General features: G+C 41.8%; 1 protein-coding gene across 1 annotated transcript in view; it reads right to left on the bottom strand.

Moving 5' to 3' along the window:
- Positions 1 to 1,020: 1,020 nt before the first annotated feature.
- LOC126253636 (E3 SUMO-protein ligase NSE2-like) overlaps positions 1,021 to 22,542 on the bottom strand; it is a 67,872-nt gene continuing 46,350 nt past the window's right edge. The window contains exons 3-5 of the mRNA XM_049955122.1: positions 21,551 to 21,660; positions 13,025 to 13,180; positions 1,021 to 1,370 (exon numbers count right to left, since the gene is read on the bottom strand). Of these exons, the coding sequence (XP_049811079.1) occupies positions 1,256 to 1,370; positions 13,025 to 13,180; positions 21,551 to 21,660 (381 nt within the window). The 3' untranslated portion in view covers positions 1,021 to 1,255. The remainder of the gene's footprint in view (positions 1,371 to 13,024; positions 13,181 to 21,550; positions 21,661 to 22,542) is intronic.

The raw sequence follows: 22,542 nt of genomic DNA, 5'->3' as shown, positions 1-22,542 counted from the left end.
GAGCAAGCTGTTGTCTTGACATTCATAGCACAATATAATACACCTAAAAAATTTACTCTGCACTTCCATCTCACGCATCAGTTTCTCAAGAAAGAGACTTTAGGTATTTTCTTAGTATACTGGTCCAAAAACAATTAAGAGCCAGAAATATTGAAGATTCTCCTACAGATAGAGTTACATTCACAGTCTGCCAAATTCTCAGGTAATGCTACCTTCAAGGCCAAGCTCTCTGTAGGCAACACACCACGTAAAGCGTATCACATGTGTCGTACCTGTCACCAGACATGACACGAGTATCAGCCAATCAAAGCAATGAACCACTTGGTCATGTAAGAGTGTCCAATTAATGTCCCACAAACATTGATTAGCTGCTGTCTTGAACTTTTAACTTAATTATGCAAACAGGAATTTATTGCATTGTGTTGGTAACAGTAATTGGCTATTACTACAGTCTGCATGGAATTCTGACTGACAAGAGTTTGTTCTTAATCCACACAACCTAGAAGATCATGGTTGTCTTCTCAGCTGATACTGGTTTACTTTTACTGTGATTTTGACACTCTGCAAATAAAGCATAGCACCTGTATGACAGACAGAAAACTTATCTGCAGTGAGGATAAAGTATGATAATCTCTTCACTATTGCTAGTATCTTCATCTGTAGCAGAGTTTTATATAGCAGTGGTCACAGTTCTCCATATGACACTATAAAAAAGTCTAGCTTTTGTAAAATCATGTGTTCAACCACCACCATTCTCGGAGACACTGCTAATTTTACAGTATAGCCCACAGCAAGACTGAATGAAATATTGAACAGGACTGAAAGAATGTAAATAGTTTGGAGGGACAAGGGTTGTAATGGATAGTAGACTTATTCAAACATTTAATGGAAACTCAAACACACATCATGTTTACAACCTGGTGCATATTCACATCAGTTATTTTAAAACAATATGTCACACTGAACTCAATCTCACTATGTACACTGATCTGTAGTCACTTCTGATGACTATTTCATCTATTTTAATGAAAGTTTAATCTTTATTAATAAATATGCAACTGAAAAATAAAAACCAGTACAAAAACAGATACTTATGAAAGTCACAAAGACTTAACAAATTTGTGATCAGCTGCATCCACTTGTGTGTACTGCACAGCCACTTGGAACTACTGATCACTATATTAGGCCTATGAAATAAGTAAATGTGGGCACAGAATTTACAGAAAACAGCCAACATGGATAGTCCAGAAAAACATCATTTTTTTCCACCAGCCGACTTAATCTTGTTGATATGCTCCTCTAACTCATGATCAGACTCCAAATCATCCATGGTGAATGTTGTTCTGATAGGGCACCCTACCACTGGACACCTATAAAGGCACATATTTGTAATATTAGGCTGAGTCTATAATGTTATTACAAATTAAAAGTACTAATTTCTTAAGCATCAGAAGAGTCATATTATTAAAAAGACACATTTTTTATACAAATTAAAGGTACTAATTTCTTAAGCATCAGAAGAGTCATATTATTAAAGAGACACATTTTTTAAAAGTATAAGTCATCATTTTAAAAGTATAAGTCATCATCATATTTATTACACTACCATACATGTTAATTCACTAATTCTTATGCCAAGAATGTTAACCTAACACCGAAAATTAAACATCACAAATAAAACAAACACCAGAGCTATTGCAATAATTCTGATGGACATGAACAAAAATAGCCAATCACAAAGTGACACTTGCTATAACTCCTCAAAAATGAAGATGCAGAAAATTTTGTGAACAGGCAAATGTAATTTTTACGTAAGGCCACATAAGTTATAATGCACATGAGAGTGAATCAAAAAGCATTTCCAGGACACAGACAGCCACTACTGTTCATTGTCGTATTGCTGGGATATGAGCTGTTGCACTATAAACAGCAAATTGAGGTAGACCCAGACTGATTATGTCCCTGACCAAGAAGAATGCATTTTGTAGACCGCCGAGAAAATCCACATTGTTGTAGCACGTGATACATCTCATACTACCTTATGGAGAGTACTTTATAAAAAGTTCTTGTATTTATATAATCTTCAACTACTGCGGGCCTTTCACTGGCCAATAACAAGCCATGGAATAATATTTCCCAACGGTTTGTTGCACAAATTGCCAAAGGGTAGTTTGTATCTTCAGTCTTGCTTACACAAAAGATGTCATTTTCTCAAACATTCTGTGTGGGTGAGCTAGTCCTCATGCTGCCAGATTGAAAAGATGTTGGGTAGCCCTACCAGTGTGTTGCAGAATGTTTTAATTCCATATCAACATACTGAGCAGCGCAGCTACTACTTTTGAATTGGAGAATATCAGCTTCTACTGCAGGGAATGACATGTTTAACATCTGAAACGTGCCACAGATGAAAGTAAGATTGTTTCATAAAATGAAACTTTCAGCATGTGCCAAAATAGCTCTGCCACGTAAAACGAATCTATAGGCTGATTTAAAGTAGTTGTCACTTGACGTCTGCGCTGCGAAGTTGCGGCGTTGTCACGTCAAGCACTGGCTGGAGGCAGCCGCCTCAGCGCATCGCTACCCCCGGCGATAGAAAGTCGTTTTAAAGCCTGTATCTTCTACAAAAAGTCAGTAAAAAATTTCAAACCCACATACGATGTATATCTCTACAATGTCTCTCAATCTGTCAAATATCTATTCTTAATTTTAATTAGGACAAGAGTTACGTTGTTTGAAACCATTTAAATTCTCGATTTCGCAAACAGCTTCTAACTTATCACGTCATTACTGAAAAACTATTGGTGTCACAGCAAAATATTTTTTTCCATTCATTACCAAAATAATGCACTCGGCAAAGAATCCTTAAAAGTTTTCGTAGTGCATCACGTTTCCTGTATATAAATTTCTAAAAACAGCGTTTTTAAGCAACCCTGTCAGTACTGAACTCGAAACAAGTATGACGTTTAAAATCTCTATCTCCTATAAATATTATGTAAATATTTTGAAATTTACGTACAGTATCGGTATCAGTGGTATCTATAAGCATATCAAATATATTTTCTTAATTTTAATTAGGGCCGTTGTTACATTAACTATTGAAGTGTGAGAAATTTTCGCGTCCTACACATATTGAATAACATCTTGGTGTATATACAAAATGAAATAGAATTAAAATTCAGTCTAACTTACCGTAAGGAGATGACAAGAGCTGGCCAAACAGTGTTTCTTAGTCTCACAACAAAAATAAGAATTAATCGAAATAAATTCACAAACACAATATTTAATGGCAGTAAGTACACTACACACTAATCAGACAATGCGAAAACACCGCTTAATTCAGAGTCAGAGTCAGTGGAACTATCCGTCTCGCTGCTCGTATTGACAGATATAATCAAGTCTTCAACACTTTGTTGTAAGATAACTTCATTGTTCCATGCATCCTGTATCTACATCTACATTTATACTCCACAAGCCACCCAACGGTGTGTGGCGGAGGGCACTTTACATGCCACTGTCATTACCTCCCTTTCCTGATCCAGTCGCGTATGGTTCGCGGGAAGAACGACTGTCTGAAAGCCTCCTTGCAAGCTCTAATCTCTCTAATTTTACATTCGTGATCTCCTCGGGAGGTATAAGTAGGGGGAAGCAATATATTCGATACCTCATCCAGAAACGCACCCTCTCGAAACCTGGCGAGCAAGCTACACCGCGATGCAGAGCGCCTCTCTTGCAGAGTCTGCCACTTGAGTTTATTAAACATCTCCGTAACGCTATCACGGTTACCAAATAACCCTGTGACGAAACGCGCCGCTCTTCTTTGGATCTTCTCTATCTCCTCCGTCAACCCGATCTGGTACGGATCCCACACTGATGAGCAATACTCAAGTATAGGTCGAACGAGTGTTTTGTAAGCCACCTCCTTTGTTGATGGACTACATTTTCTAAGCACTCTCCCAATGAATCTCAACCTGGTACCCGCCTTACCAACAATTAATTTTATATGATCATTCCACTTCAAATCGTTCCGCACGCATAAGTAACTGCTACCAGTGTTTGTTCCGCTATCATATAATCATACAATAAAGGATCCTTCTTTCTATGTATTCGCAATACACTACATTTGTCTATGTTAAGGGACAGTTGCCACTCCCTGCACCAAGTGCCTATCCACTGCAGATCTTGCTGCATTTCGCTACAATTTTCTAATGCTGCAACTTCTCTGTATACTGCAGCATCATCCGCGAAAAGCCGCACGGAACTTCCGACACTATCTACTAGGTCATTTATATATATTGTGGAAAGCAATGGTCCCATAACACTCCCCTGTGGCACGCCAGAGGTTACTTTAACGTCTGTAGACGTCTCTCCATTGATAACAACATGCTGTGTTCTGTTTGCTAAAAACTCTTCAATCCAGCCACACAGCTGGTCTGATATTCCGTAGGCTCTTACTTTGTTTATCAGGCGACAGTGCGGAACTGTATCGAACGCCTTCCGGAAGTCAAGAAAAATAGCATCTACCTGGGAGCCTGTATCTAATATTTTCTGGGTCTCATGAACAAATAAAGCAAGTTGGGTCTCACACGATCGCTGTTTCCGGAATCCATGTTGATTCCTACATAGTAGATTCTGGGTTTCCAAAAACGACATGATACTCGAGCAAAAAACATGTTCTAAAATTCTACAACAGATCGACGTCAGAGATATAGGTCTATAGCTTTGCGCATCTGCTCGACGACCCTTCTTGAAGACTGGGACTACCTGTGCTCTTTTCCAATCATTTGGAACCCTCCGTTCCTCTAGAGACGTGTGGTACACGGCTGTTAGAAGGGGGGGCAAGTTCTTTCGCGTACGCTGTGTAGAATCGAATTGGTATCCCATCAGGTCCAGTGGACTTTCCTCTGTTGAGTGATTCCAGTTGCTTTTCTATTCCTTGGACACTTATTTCGATGTCAGCCATTTTTTCGTTTGATGTGATGTACTACCTTCTGCCAGTCTTCCGAGGTCACAATTTCAACTGCCTCTTTTAAAAGGCGTTCCATTTCGGTTAAGGTGAATTTCTTATTTTCTGCAGCAATATGCCGTTTAACCTGAGCCCAAATCAGCTCTATTGCATTGAAATGGCAATGGTAAGGAGGCAATCTGAGCACTTGATGCCCGCATTTTTTTGCTACTTCATCCACAATGTAAATCGGGTTCTTTGGCTTGTGTTGCGATACAAGTCCTAATAATTCTGCCCTTGTAAAATTACTGTCGAACTGCACCTTATGTTTCTGTAACCAGCTAACAATGTCGTTTTTCCTTGTTGCCTTTGTGGGTGCTTTGTCTTGTATTATTGAATGATAAGGAGCGTTATCCATAACAATGATAGAGTTTTTTGTTAAGTTCTGGAGCATACAGTCTTCAAACCATTTCACAAAAGTACTGTGGTTCATCTCTTCGTGGTAGTTGGAGGTCTTATTCGAACTGAATAACAGCAGACAATTTGGAATGAAACGTTTCGAATTTCCGGCATGTGCTACAATTATCCTTTTTCCTCTGCCGATCGGAGCTGCCATACTTCCGCTGATGGTACCGTCTGTCCAGCCTTTTTTTAAACTGTGTCCTGCATTCACCCACGTTTCATCAAGCCAAACGATATCATCAAAATTTGTCCCCACTAATTCTCTAAGAAAGCGGCATCGCCAGGCTGCAATATCTTGGCGTTCCATTAGTAACTTTCTGCCAGAGATGGATTTATAGCGGAATCCTAACATTTTCATGACTCGTAACAAAGACTATTTACTACCCTGAAACAGGTCAGCCGCTGTGAGGGTAGCATGTAGTTTTTTGAGTGTTGGATACTCCTTCCTCGAATAAAATGCATATATTTGACAATGAATGGCATCTTCCTGAAAAGAGTCAAGTTTTGTGACCCTCTTCTCTAGTTGCCTCTTTTTCCCAGGTGTCTCCAATTTAGATGATTCACTTGAGCCTTCTTTCGTAAATTTCTCCTTGCAGATTCTTATTACTGATCGCTCGCTAACTTGTAGAGCAGCTGTGGTTCGCTCCACCACCTTATCCAAAGGAACGAGAGGCCCTCCTGCATCCGTCTCTCTCTCAAAATACTCCCTTAAGGAACACACGTATTCACGCGCCTGACTGCGTATAACGACGCCATGTCCGCCACTTTTTGGAGCTTTCATCAGACATCGTAAACATGCGAAGCTACAAGTCACTCAAATCTCTCACCCGCACGTCTACAACAGCTCGCTGAGGACTGGCTGGCACAATGCCTTAGTCGGCTCAGCAGAGCGAAGTGGCAACGCAGTGGCAGCTGACAGCGCCGGCTGCCATTGGTTTATTGGTGGCGGGAGCCCTGCAGCCCGTTGCCTGTCAAGTGACAACTACTTTAAATCAGACTATAGTCTCAAGCAAGCTGCAACACATCTAAGAAAGTGCATGGACAAAAGTTAAACTGTTGCACTGATTAGCACGTGCAGAACGGGGGGTGTGGGTGCCCTTTTAAGGGATATGGCAGTGGATATCATCAACCTATACTACGGCCATACTTATGTTGGGCTGTTGAGGAAAGAGAGAGGTCCGAAGGGAATTGGTGACTATTTTCAGGAGTCAGCTTGATAAGGCCATGTAAAAGGCAGTGACAGAGCAGTCCACACCTGGCTTCACTGCAGGGCAGCACTGACATCACTGTTAAGCCAAAGGAAATGGCAGAGTTTGCACTGACTTCAAGACCAGTAACAAACTTTCAATGACTACAAAGAACACTATATTTTCCAATCACTGCGGGTATACCCTACAGCTGCAGTATTATTTAATTGGATAGATAAAAAAATCTATTCACCAAGTGGTGGCAGAACACACACCTACAACACTGTTGTGATAGGCAAGCTTTCGGAACCAGTGGCTCCTTCTTCAGGTAGAAGGGTTGAAGGGGAAAGAAGAAGGGTGAAGGAAAAGGACTGAAGATGTCTAGGAAAAGGGGTAGATTTTGTGAAAGTCACCCAGAACCACGGGTCAGGGGAGTCTTACTGTACGGGATGAGAAGGAAAGACTCTTTCCGCTTAGTGGGTAGATTTATTGATTGGTTTTGTTGTTACCTGAAGTATGGTAGAATCACAGATGATCATTTCAACAATTTTATTCTATAAATAAATCAAAAGTGTATGTTCCATTCTATGTGCACAGATACTTATGTGTATTATCCAACTTGCATGACACAAAAGTACTAATATAACTGCAACCCAGTAAGAGTACAAACTTGCCATTGTTTCTCTTCTCAGATAGTGTTTTGCGTTCAATGTGAGCTCATTTGCAGTGGACCACAAGATCAGTTGCACAAAGACTACAAAAGAAACTGCGTATGATTTTGTTGAAAAAATCTTGGCACCTGGTTCACAAGTGGTGCTGAAAACATGCATCAAATCTAATAAAAACAGCCAGCCAGAGATTTAAATTCCATCTTTCCCAAATAAACTAGGAGCTGATTCCATTAATCGTCACTAACATGTGATTTGGGGCTCTCTCCTACTTCTTAGTAGTCATCTTATTACTAATACAGGACGTATACATGGACAAGGAAAAAAAATTCCTGGATTTCCCGGTTAAAAAAAAAAAAATACAATTTCTCCTGGGTGAAAATACGCAAAAAAAAAGAGGTTTTGGAAGGATCTTTGATTTGCAGCAACATGTACACTGCATATTTTCGTATTACAAAAGTATATAGTCGAACCACCAAACACAGAACGTTAAATTTCTGAAGCATTGAAATCATGATCACGATGCGCTTTTGTAAGCCTAGTCATAGCTCATGTCACGTTATATCGCAAGCCGATGATAGCAGGTATTCAATGTGTTTACATGGGGCTCCCAAAACCGGATTCTGTAAGCCGATGTCTCAATACCTCTCCTGGGTGGTCACGTAAACACTTCAAAATCGATTCTGGAAATACGTTTCTGGTTGCCGGTTTTCCAGTCCCTCAATCGATTTTCGCTGCATGTAAACACAGCTGGTATTGAAACGTGCTTGGGCTGTCATGTTTCGTCTTGTTTTTAAAAATTTCAGCTAGTATTGACGGAGTGGCTTTTTGTACAGCGAAGGATACGTAGAAATATTAGACTGAAGCTGTTTGCACCTCATCTAACTACAGAGAAATAGCGATTGTGCTGTCTAAATCAAAAATTACATCTGCTGTTTTCCAGGCGCCGTAGTTAACTGGGCTAGCAAATCTGCTTCAGACCTTGACATGTAAACACGACAGCGAAAAACTTTTTCAGAAATTCAGTTTCCGTCTTTCGGAAAGATGTGTCGCATGTAAAAGTAGTGATTCAGAGCATAGGGCACATGATGTAGTCAGCCTATAATAACATCACTGTTATGTAGCACAAACATACAAATAGGACAATTAATGTACGAGGGTCACTCCAAAAGAAATACACACTTTTTTTAAAAATCCGTCTTTTATTCTACATGTTTGAAAGTTTTACAGTGTGTAGATACATCCTTTAGGAACAATATTTTCATTTCTCCACATAATTTCCATCCCTCTCAACTGCCTTACGCCATCTTGGAGCTATGAGTACGGGGCGTGAGTCGTGCTTGGGTAGCTCAGTTGATAGAGCACTTGCCCGCGAAAGGCAAAGGTCCCGAATTCGAGTCTCAGTCCGGCACACAGTTTTAATCTGCCAGGAAGTTTCATATCAGCACACACTCCGCTGCAGAGTGAAAATCTCATTCTGGTATTAAAAACTTGTTTAGCTCATCTTTTTAGCCATCCCCCAATGACGAAGCTCCAACAAGTTCAAAAGCCATCGGGTGCATGGGCCTGGATGACAGCTGCTAGGCAGTGCTACCAATACTTGCAAATGCTACTATCACTGCCTCAGCGCTATGCGTGAGCCATACCCCAATCGCCATCTGATCGGTGCCCGCAGCCACACTGTAAAACTAGCACTGCAGAGGTGCAAACCTCAGTCGTGTTTCTACTACACTCTCATATCATTCCTTGTACAAATTAGTATCTGATTTCAGCCAGATTTCTGCCTTAATATTATGTGTGCATTGTTAATGTTTATAAGTGAGACTAGTTCTGGGACATTTTCTGCAGTTAACTAATACTATATAAACATTTTCTTTCTCTGATCTACTATGATGAATGCTACCCTGTCTGTAATCAGGAAGTATCTTATCAGGCTTGTGGGGAGATGTCTGTATTCTAAAAAACACACACATGAACACCACATGTACTCCGCGACCCAAGTAGATACTTCCTGTGTGTAGTGCATTTGTGACCTATTAACGGTGGGGTGGAGTCCTACATTTCTCCACCCGATAGCGGAGATAGAGAAATCTGTGTCCAAGATCATCACAGAATCATCGGAGCTTCCAGTTTAATGCTTCCACTCAGCTCCAAATTAGAGGACTGTGATTGATTCTGGGGACAATGTTTCAAGATACTAGTTCTGGTTCCACCCTGTGAACACAGCTAGCAGTCTTCACCAAATCAGCCAGTGTGCTACAGGAAGTGAGAGTGGCATCTGTAACCAGGTAGCAGGCATCATCTGTGCCAACATGAGCTATGATTTTCAGCTGGATGCAGCCAGTGTGCTCAATCGCTGCCGAAAGAGCCCCCTCCACAACTCAGATGAGATGCCCCTGACAAGCAAACGGAGTGGACATTGCCCTTCTTTCCTGACCTACCAGCCATTTCCCTGTGGGGTTGCATAACTCGCCTAATTTTGGTGGTCCTAATGTCAAGTAATCATATCCTCTGTGTTCGGCTGGCCTTCTCAGACGATCAGCCACAGCCCCTAAAGGAGAGTCTGGCTCGTGTGAACTATCAGCAGTATGTAATACCTTAATCCTATTTTTGAGGAGTAAGGGGGAGCCATGTGGTTGATACCCACCTTTGCCTACTACCCAGAGATCCACGAACCCACCATTGTTCCCCAATCACAGTCAGGTAAGTGTCAATCGACCGAGTACTGATGGACTAAAAATGTCACAAAAAACTAAAAATACATAGGTACAATTCACTTCTTTGCATTACATGAAAAAAAAATTAAACTGAATTATTGTGTATAAAAAGAAACTGCTACAGCTCCAGATATATCCACTAGGCTATGTAACAGGTGCCATGCATATACAGTAATATACAGTGCAATTCTTAGTTAGTTATTAACATTTAAACCCCAGAACCATTTAAAAATCTCAGAAGTAATGTAGATGATGATGAAACAATTAATTTAATGAAAGACACATGGGGCCATAAATGTTGGGAAATACTCCGATAGTGGATGATGAATACTGAACATGTGACATCACCAGATGACATACCTTTCCACATGTGCAGCAGTTGGACTTGTTGATCCTTACGTGCCAGTAGGGGAAGTAATGCACATTGCTTCTGTTAGGGTGTAGTGCTCATGGTAGTGGCAATACAAGACTATGATGAATCTGTTTACATTTGCAAAAGCAGAGTAGCTAGCAGAGCGATGCGTAGCACTATCCCTTACCAGCGAGAGTAGGATCGACAAGCCCAGTTGCTGCATGCGCAACGAGGTACGTCACCTGCTGATGTCACAGGTTCAACATTTGTCATTCACTTTTGCAGTATCTCCCAACATTTGTGGCACCATGTATCTTATATTAAAATTACATGTCTCAGTGTCATCTACATCACTTTGGAGTTTTTTTTTAAAATGTTAATAATAATCATCCTGTAGATTACAACCCACAAATATGAAAATGGGTGATGCCACAATGTAGAGTTTTGTGAAAGTAGGGCAATGAAAATATAGCAGATGCAGATGATTGTCACCAGGAGAGAAAGACACTTGTCGACATCCATGTCCAGGTATGGATCAAGGAATGACAAAATAAAGTTCATCAAAATACGGCTTTGAAACTCATTTTGCAAAATACACATTCTTGTCAAGAACAGTTGAGTTTTTCGGGTGTGTCATACAGTGTGGGCAACTTCAACCTACTTCTGAAAAGATAAAAGCCTTTCAAAACTTTCCAGAACAAATTTACTACACCCATACAAAGTTTTCTAGGGTCCTTTAACAAGCTTATATTATATTACTCTACAATTACAAAACTAAGTGATTAACTGAGGGATAATCAGGAGCATAAATTTGAAGAAGTGCAGAAGCAAAACTTCAAGATCTACAAATATATCTCTTCCTCAGATCCTGTTTTAAAAACCTAGCATAAAAGATAGAAGACTGAATTAACACAAAGATGCAAGCAAAGAGAGCTTTAAAACTGTGTTATTACAAAAATCATCAGATGATGGCAAGTTACATCCAGTCTGTTACATGGGTAAAGAAATAACATCTCCAGAAGAAAACTGCAGTAGCTTCAACTGATGTTGGAGGAAGGCTTTCATGTACAGAGATGATGATCTTGAGGCAATAAAATGAACACAAACTGGATCAAAATTAAAGCTGAAGACCGAGAATCTTGGTCTCTACCAAGTTTGAAAGTTAAAACTAATGATATGTATGACATTTACTGAGAACGTGATAAACATGAGGATCCCAGAACTATGAGAATGTGTTCCAAATTTATGCAATCCTTGCCAAGTGACTATGCCTACTCATCATTCAAGCTAGATGATTGTCAGGACAGCTGGATGTGGGATTTGGAGGGTGGACTTGAATGTTTTTCTGTCAAAAAGAATAGTGAGACACCAGAGAAGCCAAATACTGCTGAGTAGTTTTTCTACATGCTTAAAAAAGTTATGTTAATGGAGAAGAGACAAGCTGTATTGTTATATACTGGTATTACATACAAAATTCTGACACGTTTCCTGCATTTGCATTGAAGTAATGGAAAGCGGACCTGCAAGCCCAAAAACCACTACGCAATGATGAAGAATTCCAAGGTTGACTAGTGTGCTGCAGGCATTCCCTTGTGTGATGACTTACAAATAGTTGTTCTCCAAAGCAGAATTTTTTGGAGTGAACTGTAACAAAATAACTCAATACATATCAATCTTACCCAACAAACAATTGAAAATCCCATGCAGACTTTTAGACGTCTCTGAGACTTCCTAGCCATTTCAAGTAACTTACATTTCTCAACACTGTTGAAAGATTTTTCCAGGAATAAATGAAGATAGAAGTGAACAGATGAAAGATAGAATGCAAGGTAAATTGCTACGAAGCATCATGACCACTGTTGCCCCCAATAAGGATTATAGTGATGCTCTAAGAGAAGAAAGAATAAAAATGTATACTGAAGTTCCTGGTGGAAATTTCTTGTGAACTGTTTAAAACTGGTAACTGCTGTAAATTTATTGTCAACTGTTGTAAATATAATGCACAGATTTCAAAAAGTATTATGAACTGCTCTGAATTTGAAATATGTCAAACAATTAGTAACAACATACAAACCTGAGAAAATAAATTCATAATGACATTACACACCTGCAAATGCTTATCTTTGTAATCATTAGAAATGCAACATTCGAAACTCCAGGTAGGAATATCAACAATGTAGGAAAGACAGAGTGCTACTTACCGTAAAGAACACAAATTATGTTGCAGGAAGGCACAATTAAGGCATGTTTTTGCTTCAATCAACAATTTTTATAATTTCCTACAATAATGATCTTTCTTTCAATAGCTATTTTAAAAATTGAATGGACCAATGCAGTAAGAAACACAGATGTGCTAGAAAGAATAAGGATGACCTACAGTCTATGGAAAAGCATTACCAGAAGAAGGGCTAAGTTAGTGGAAGATCTTCTGCAGCTTCCAGAAACCACAAACCTGAATTAGCAAATCGTAGAGAGGAAAGAAGAAAGCATTGCAAGAGCAGAAATGGATTAAAATAAGCAAATAGATTATGCAGAATCTTGGGTGTAATCGGTATGCACAAATAAAAAGATCAGCACAGAATAGAAGAGATGAAGGATTGCACCCACTCATTTTGAAGTAGCAGAAATAATATTTCATCCACTTGTAGAATAAGTACTTCTAGTGACAATATAAATGAGCTGTGCAGCACACTTACTTGAGTTGTTTGGGTTTTTTCAACAAACTTTGGATGCTCTTCTTACTATATACATGATTACACAGACGGTTGCGAACTGGATTCTCAAGCACTGTCATTGTTATAGGATCTATGATGTTGATCTGTGCATCTGTCATGACTATATCATCCTTTTCACTCACTGAAAGGAAAAAAAAAAAAGAAAGGAAATTTAACAGTGATAAGAATTCCTAACTGCAGTGTGATATACTATATGAATTATGAAATAGTCCATACATTGTGTACAATCTACTGCTGAGCATTTAGAAGTTTGGTGATATCTTGTGGTAAGAACAACCTACTAACTACAATTTACATAAAATTTCACATTTGACACTTTCAGATCATCATCCAGAAAAAAAACACAGATGTGGTCAGCCTTTCTGAAAGTTCACTGCAACGTGATTTCACAGGCCATTACCTTAATGTTTATTCTGTGTGTATTATAATGATTCAAACACAACAGTGACTCTTAGTAGACACTGTATTGCAAGTATAGATCACTGGACGGTGCGAGCACGTTTAAGGAGGTGCGTGTATTTTTTCTTTTTGTGGATCTTTGGAGTGCACTGTTTCTGTCATGAAATTAATCAGAGTCATATCTTGATTTAGAGTATTTTGCCACTGATTTTTCAGAATATGATGTTGTAGACGACTTTGGGGATGATGTGAACTATAAAGAAATTCCAGAGAGTTGTTGCAAAGAAGGTTTGGAATGAAGCACATGGCATGCTTTTTCAGATTTCAGTTAAAGGTACTTTCAGAATGTAATTCCAACATGGTTTTATTTATAAATGAGGATTTTTGTGGTAGAATCATTTGATAAAGATGGACATCATGCCACATCAAGGGTAAGCGGTGGCATTATTCCCCTGGATATCATACCTCAAGAGTGCAGAAGACAAAAGTGAGGACAGGATATGAAGAAGTTTGGAAACTGCCACTGATTCAGGACAATAAGGACAGTGTAAAATAAAGATTTTTTTGTGAATTCTAATAAATGCTTTGGCAAAACAGGAAGAAACCAACTAATTTGCATGCCCCACAGAGTGCAAGGAAGTTATAAAACATGAACTCCTTTTCTTCTTTCAGTGTGCTATCAAAATAGAAGTGTGTGATCTGAGGTTTTCCCAGCATACAGAACTCTTGAAAATTTCTCAGGTATTCAGCCAGGTAGCGTCGTCCAAAAGGCCCGATATTTCGGCAAGCCGACTTCTTGCCATCTTCAGGCATTCTCGGTGTCTGATTGATCTCTGATGGATGCCGACTTTATATAATCTCCACCCCTCTCCCGCAGCCTCCGTCTGGGCAGTTCCGAGTGGTCCGCAGCTGGTGGTGGGGGAAGGGCGGCACTGGGTGGTGGGGGAAATGCGGTGTCCCACGACAGATTATGGGCCGTAGTGCTTCCCCGGCTGCGGCCACTTGCAGAACTCTGCCGTCGTGGTGACAATGTTGCTGCTTCTGCTTCTGCTCCTTCTTCTTCTTCTTCAGGTGTCCTGACAGGAGCGGATTTCCATGTAGACTGTCATTGTGTTTTAATCATACTCAGAGCTGGATCCCAGGCTTTTTTTAAACTAGAAACCACTGTCTTTATTTATTAATTCGTCATGCAGCCGAATCTCCAATGCCTCTTTGAGGAGACAATCCCAGAAGGTGTTCAACTGCTGTAACACCTTTGTGCCATGCAGTTCATGTCATGTCCATGTGAGATGCAGTGCTCTGCCACAGCGGATTTGGTCGGCTGTGCGATTTTTTTTTTACTTTTTTTTTTAGTGGCGTTTTAGCGCGCAAAACATCTAAGGTCATAACGCCCAGTACAGAACCATAGAATGCTGGGACTGCGAGGGCAAAAAGCCTTTTCGAGGTCCAATACAGAAAGGAAGAAAAAACAAATCTAAAATGGCAATGTTGTAACTGCGACCGGGATGGTCGCGGGACTGAAATGACGGAAAGCGCGGCGGGACCCGCGGAGAGGCCCGCGAACAACAACACAACGGGAGAGGACGGACACGACCAACGAACGACAGAACAAACAACAACAAGTTTGAACAATGGAGTCACAGGAAACCTAACAAACACGTCCACTCGTACAGAACAAGTAAGTAAGCTGTCTAACACGAGGCGATGTGTCCACAGACGTACGCGAGATTAGACTGACTGGCTGAGCGAGAGGCAGGCGCTTAAGTACTCTATTGGGGGCGCCACTATTGGCTGCTGGAACCACGTGTTCCACTGTGGCGCCCTCACACTAAAAGCACTAAAAGCGGGCCAGGAGGTGCACGCCGCCACAGCTTACGGCGCAATGGTGCAGAGACCTCTAGGGTCTTCGACGTCCATGACGTCTGGCGCGGATTCAAATTCCGCGGCGCGTGGTACCCGAGGCAAGACATTAAGAAAGAGTATCTAAAAGACAGCGACAAGACAGTGGAGTCACCAGGTAGAAATCAAATCTCTTTGTCATATTACTGCTTTTAAAAAAACTTAAAACGCGAGCCACAGCTCTCACGTCATCCGCTAAAATGTCAAAGCGGGTGGCAGCCCTGAGACATAAGTGGCTAAAATAGGGGCAGAGAATCAGGAAATGCCTGAGGGCAAAAAGCCTGTTCATGGCTGGCTACAGTAAGGACAGCTGGGTGCAGGGTTACTATTCAACAAGTGGCAGTGACTGAAGCATCAGTGCCCTATTCGCAAACGAGCTAACATTACTTCCTCACGGTGAGACGATGGGAGGAAGTCGACCAGGCTGTGGGGAGAGGTTTGACTTCTCTGAGTTTGTTCCCATGAAGGGAGCACCAATCATCACGCCAAAGTGATGTAATACGATGATAGAGAAAAGTACGAATATCTTGCAAGGGAATAGAAGACTGAGATGGACTGCGGCCTTGGCTGCAGCATCATTCCCAGGCACACCAACATGGCCAGGAACCCACATGAACATCACTTGGGCTCCCCCATCGATGAACAAATGGAGGCAGTTCTGGATCTGTCAAATGATGGGGTGGACTGGATCTGGATCATTCAGACGTTGAAGGGCACTGAGGGAGTCAGAGCTTATCACACAGTGAGTGAGCTGGTGCCTCCGGATGTAGTGAACAGCATGATAGAGGGCATAAAGCCCTGCGGTAAAAAGTGTGCACTGGTCGAAAAGCCGGTATTGAAACTTATCATCCCCGACGACAAAAGCACAGCCAACACTGTGGGCGGACTTGGAACCATCAGTTTACAAAAATATGCTATCGGCAAGTTGTGAGCGAAGTTCGAGAAATTTGCAGTGTTAGGTCAACTCGGGAGTCAAATCCTTCAGGAACAAGCTGAGGTCAAAATGAACACAAACCTGTGCCTGAAGCCAAGGTGGTGAAGGGCTTTCACCCATTCGGAAAGTGACAGGAAGTGTGAACTGCTGCTGCTGAAGCAGTTGACGAAAGCAGATGCTGGGAGGCCACAGAGAAGAAACGTACATCTCGTATTGGCAGTCAAGGATGTCATCAAGAAAAGGGTGGCCTGGCATGGAAGAATGCCGACATGCATACCTACTGAGTAAGATGTCGCGCCAGTATGACAGTCGTAGTTCACCGGTTTCTGTGTAGAGACTCTGAACTTCGCTAGTATGGAAGGCACCAGTGGCGAGACGGATCCCCAAATGGTGTATTGAATTTAGACAGCATAAGATGGACCACTGTGCAGAGGAGTAGACAATTCAGCTTGGGGCGTACAAGAGATAGATAGAGGCAGAGGACAGTCCAGTCAGACCCCAAGAGGTACCACTCAATACACGAAGGACATTGAGGGACCGGGTGCAGAGTGCAGCCGGGTAGGACACGTGGGGAGACCAACTGAGTTTCCTATCGAACGTAAGCTCTAAGAACTTCGTTGCATCCACGAATGGGAGAGCATTTTGGCCCAATCACAAGTATGGTGGAAGAAATGCCTTGTACTGTTAGAAGTTTGACACAAATGGATTTGGTAGCAGAAAAGTGTAAACCATTTGTGACACTCCACGAACAGAGACGATCCAGACAATGCTGAAGACAGTGTTGCAGGAGACACATCTGCTGGGAGCTGCAATAAATAGCAAAGTTGTCAACAAAAAGAGAGCCCGAAATGCCAGCTGGAAGGCAGTCCATAATTGGGTTGATGGCTATGGCGAAGAGGATGACACTCACTACGGAGCCCTGAGGCACCCCGTTCTCCTGTGAAAAGGTGTGGGATAAGGAGGAACCCACACATACCTGGAAAACTCGGTCTGTTAAAAATTCCTGGATGAAAGTGGGAAGAAGACCGCGAAGGCCCCATGTGTGCATAGTACGTAGAATGTCTGCCAACAGATATCGTAGGCTTTGTCCACATCAAAAAGGCCGGCCACTTTTTGTCGCTTCTGCAGAAAATTATTCATGATGAACATCGACAGGGTGACGAGATGATCAACCGCTGAACAGTGCGTTCGGAACCCACACTTACCATTAGTGAGAAGATGGTATAACTCCAGCCACCACAATAATCGACCATTGATCATGTATTCCATCACCTTACAAACGGTGCTGGTAAGGGAAATTGGATGATAGTTGGAAGTAAAAGATTTATCTTTACCAGGCTTAGGTGGGGAACAATAATAGCTTCACGTCAAAGTGTGGGAAATACACCGTCAGTCCAAATATGGTTGTAGGTATCAAGGAGAAAGCGTTTTCCCACAGGAGGAAGTTTCTGCAGCATGAGGATGTTGACTGTATTGGGCCCCAGAAGCAGAAGACCTGGATGAGGAAAGCTCCCTCATAGTAAAAGGAGTATTCTAGCATTCTCGATTCAATGAGAGGAAAGAAATCGCACGAGGAAAGAGGGCAGGATGGTAGTGGGTGGAGCCTGAAACCTCAGCAAAGTACCGGCCCAAAGCGTTGGAAACATCGACAGGGTCGACTATGATGTTTCCTGCCACAGTCAGACCAGGGATCGGGGAGTGGGCGGTAGTTCCGGAAATACGGTGCAGGCCACCCCAAACGAGAGAGGACAGAGTAAAAGTGTTGAACGAGCTGATGAAGGGAACCCAGTACGCTTTCTTGCTTTCCTTAATAGTGCGAAGATCACAGAAGGAATTCTGTTGTTAAACACAGAGGAGAGGGTAGATAGGTGGAAAGAATACTCTGAACATCACTATGAGGGGGAGGAACAGTCTTCAGACTTGATAGAAGAGGTAATGGGAGGTGACACGGAAGATATAGGGGAACTAATATTACAGTCACAGTTCAACAGAGCTTTGGAAGACTTGAAATAAAATAAGGCAGAAAGCATAGATAACATTCCTCTGGAATTTCTACTATCACTGGGGGTGGGGGAGGGGGGGGGGGGAATGGCAACTAAATGATTATTCAAGTTGTTGTATAGAATCTGTGAGAGTGGAACGTACCATTGGACTTTTGCAAAAATATCATCCATACAATTCTGCAGATACTAAGGCCAGGTAAGAATTATTGCATAATCAGCCTAACAGTTCAAGCACTCATGTTGCTGACAAAAACAATATACAAAGCAATGGAAAAGAAAACTGAAGAGCTCTTAGGTGTTGATCAGTGTGGTTTTAGGAATGTTAAAGGCACCAAAGAGGCAGTTCTGATGTTGCATTTGATAATGAAAGCAGATGTGATCTTTCTCAAGACGCCTCATTGGATCCATCGACCCAGAAAAAGTGTTCAACAATGTAAAATTATGCAAGATGTTAAAAATTGTTATGAAAATAGTTGTGAGTTATAGGGAAAGATGAGAGGTCTACAATATGTATATAAATCAAGAAGGAGCAATAAGAATGAAAGATCAAGAACAAAGTACTTGGATTAAAAAGGGTGTAAGACAGCGATGTAGTCTTTCACCCTTAACGTTCAATCTGTGCATCAAAGAAACAATGACAAAAATAAAGGAAAGGTTTAGGAGTGGAGTTAAAATTCAGGGCGAATGAATGTCAACAATAAGATTCTCCGATAACACTGCTATCCTCAGAGAAATTGAGGAAGAATTAAAGAACATACTGAATAGAATGAACAGTCTACTGAGCACAGAATATGGATTGAGGATAAATTGATGGAAGACAAAAGTAATGAGGGCTACCTTGTATGAGATTGTGATAAACTTACCATCAAAACTGGAAACCATGAAATAGAATAAAAGAAGAAATTCTGCTACCTTGGGAGCAAAATAAAGCATCAAGGACGAAGCATGGAGGTGATAAAAAGCAACTAGCGCTGGAAAAAGAGGACGTTCTGGGTCAAAAGAAGTCTACTAATGTAAAACACCAGCCTTAATTTGAGGAAGTAATTTCTGAGAATGTATGTTTTGAGTACAGCATTGTATGGAAGTGAATCATGGACTGTGGGAAACTGAAGAGCAAGATAAGCGAAGCATTTGAGATGTGATATTTTAGAAGACTGTTGAAAGTTAGGTGGAAGTGTTTGAGGCATGATATTATAGTAGGATGCTGAAAACTGGGTGGACTGACAAGATAGGAAATAAGGAGGTTCTCCACAGAATCGGTGTGGAAAACTACGACAAAAAGAAGGAACAGGATGATACGACGGAAGTGTTAAGACATCAGGAAATAACTTACATTGTATTACAGGAAGCTGTAGAGGTTAAAGACTGTTCAGTAAGACAGAGACTGGAAAATACGCAATAAATAATGAAGAATGTTTGGTGCAAGTGCTACTCTGATATGAAGTGGTTGGCACAAGAGGGAAAATCATGCTGGGCCATATCAGACCTGTCAGTGGGCTGGTGGTGGTGGTGGTGGTGATGATGAAGAGGGAGGATGAGGAAAAAAAGACCATGTTGTGAATCAGAATAATATATATAGGACTTATTCATCTTCCAGATTAAATTAACACTTAATGTACAAAATGAAATACACAGTTATATTCAAGCCTTCTGCATCATAAATACACTCCTGGAAATTGAAATAAGAACACCGTGAATTCATTGTCCCAGGAAGGGGAAACTTTATTGACACATTCCTGGGGTCAGATACATCACATGATCACACTGACAGAACCACAGGCACATAGACACAGGCAACAGAGCATGCACAATGTCAGCACTAGTGTAGTGTATATCCACCTTTCGCAGCAATGCAGGCTGCTATTCTCCCATGGAGACGATCGTAGAGATGCTGGATGTAGTCCTGTGGAACGGCTTGCCATGCCATTTCCACCTGGCGCCTCAGTTGGACCAGCGTTCGTGCTGGACGTGCAGACCGCGTGAGACGACGCTTCATCCAGTCCCAAACATGCTCAATGGGGGACAGATCCGGAGATCTTGCTGGCCAGGGTAGTTGACCTACACCTTCTAGAGCACGTTGGGTGGCACGGGATACATGCGGACGTGCATTGTCCTGTTGGAACAGCAAGTTCCCTTGCCGGTCTAGGAATGGTAGAACGATGGGTTCGATGACGGTTTGGATGTACCGTGCACTATTCAGTGTCCCCTCGACGATCACCAGTGGTGTACGGCCAGTGTAGGAGATCGCTCCCCACACCATGATGCCGGGTGTTGGCCCTGTGTGCCTCGGTCGTATGCAGTCCTGATTGTGGCGCTCACCTGCACGGCGCCAAACACGCATACGACCATCATTGGCACCAAGGCAGAAGCGACTCTCATCGCTGAAGATGACACGTCTCCATTCGTCCCTCCATTCACGCCTGTCGCGACACCACTGGAGGCGGGCTGCACGATGTTGGGGCGTGAGCGGAAGACGGCCTAACGGTGTGCGGGACCGTAGCCCAGCTTCATGGAGACGGTTGCGAATGGTCCTCGCCGATACCCCAGGAGCAACAGTGTCCCTAATTTGCTGGGAAGTGGCGGTGCGGTCCCCTACGGCACTGCGTAGGATCCTACGGTCTTGGCGTGCATCCGTGCGTCGCTGCGGTCCGGTCCCAGGTCGACGGGCACGTGCACCTTCCTCCGACCACTGGCGACAACATCGATGTACTGTGGAGACCTCACGCCCCACGTGTTGAGCAATTCGGCGGTACGTCCACCCGGCCTCCCGCATGCCCACTATACGCCCTCGCTCAAAGTCCGTCAACTGCACATACGGTTCACGTCCATGCTGTCGCGGCATGCTACCAGTGTTAAAGACTGCGATGGAGCTCCGTATGCCACGGCAAACTGGCTGACACTGACGGCGGCGGTGCACAAATGCTGCGCAGCTAGCGCCATTCGACGGCCAACACCGCGGTTCCTGGTGTGTCCGCTGTGCCGTGCGTGTGATCATTGCTTGTACAGCCCTCTCGCAGTGTCCGGAGCAAGTACGGTGGGTCTGACACACCGGTGTCAATGTGTTCTTTTTTCCATTTCCAGGAGTGTAGTTACACAAAAGTATATCAGTCTCTATTGCACGAACTTAAAAAATTACATATGTACATCAAAATATGAAGTCACAAGGAAACTGATCTGCTCTTATTAATACATTCAATTTGACACAACTACAATGAAATACACACATAAAAATAAAAAATATAAATTAGTTACATGCCTCTGTCCACAGAATCCTTAATGGTTTTTTCTAACCTGGAATACATCTGATGTCTTTTAGGATTTTGTCTGTTAGCTGCTTCTTCATTTAGAAGTCTTTCATACAACTGGAAACAAAATCAGAATATTTTATTTTTCTGTGTTAACTAGTAACACTTATACCACAGAGATAGTCACTTTGTAAATTGAATTTATTTTCCAATCACATCACATCATCAAATGCTCAAATAGTGAGCAGAGTAAAGTAAGTGGAATGGGGTGTGTGATGTGTTTGGAAAAGGGGGAGGGCACGAACAACGGAAAAAGAATCCCATGGCTTGCTATAATGGTGCCACTTTATCAAATTAAGGTATTGCTCGACATCAAAAAAGTTGAAAGTGCTCATTTCTAGGCCATCTCACCCTATACAAAACAGAGGATGAGTGATATCAAGTTGAAGATTTATAACAATTCTCAAGGATGTAAAAGAAATTAAAAAAAGAGACAGTTACTATGATTGTAAATGTTTTACTGAAGATTACATTTACCTATGAAAGTAATGTTTGTCTTGCTCCTAAAATAACATAATTTGTCCGTCTCCTACAAGATGTGTTAGAGGAAACTTCACTGTAGTCCAAAATGTATCGGAGTGGTACAGAGTGTGATCAATACTGATCTGATACTTGCAAACAGTCAGGATACTCTATGGTTCAAAATGTGCAAACTGGCATGAATGGTAAAACAATATTTTTTTAATTCAAGCTCATATTGTAGTGAATGTTCTATCTTTGTTTCCATATGACAATGCATGAGCTACTTTTGAAGCATTGGAGGAACTGTGTAACTTCAACTGTCGCTGGTAAACCTAAGTGTCTTAATTTGCAAAGATTTCAGTGCCTTGCCAGAGTCCAGTCAGTGCTTGTGGCAATAAAATGTTGCTGGTTGACAAATTGACTATATTATTTGGCAACAGTAAACAGCACATTACTGCACCAATAGTGTAATGATGA

This window comes from Schistocerca nitens, chromosome 4 (assembly GCF_023898315.1).
Source record: "Schistocerca nitens isolate TAMUIC-IGC-003100 chromosome 4, iqSchNite1.1, whole genome shotgun sequence".
NCBI classification, from domain to species: Eukaryota; Metazoa; Arthropoda; class Insecta; order Orthoptera; family Acrididae; genus Schistocerca; species Schistocerca nitens.
This window is presented reverse-complemented; position numbering and strand designations above follow the sequence as displayed.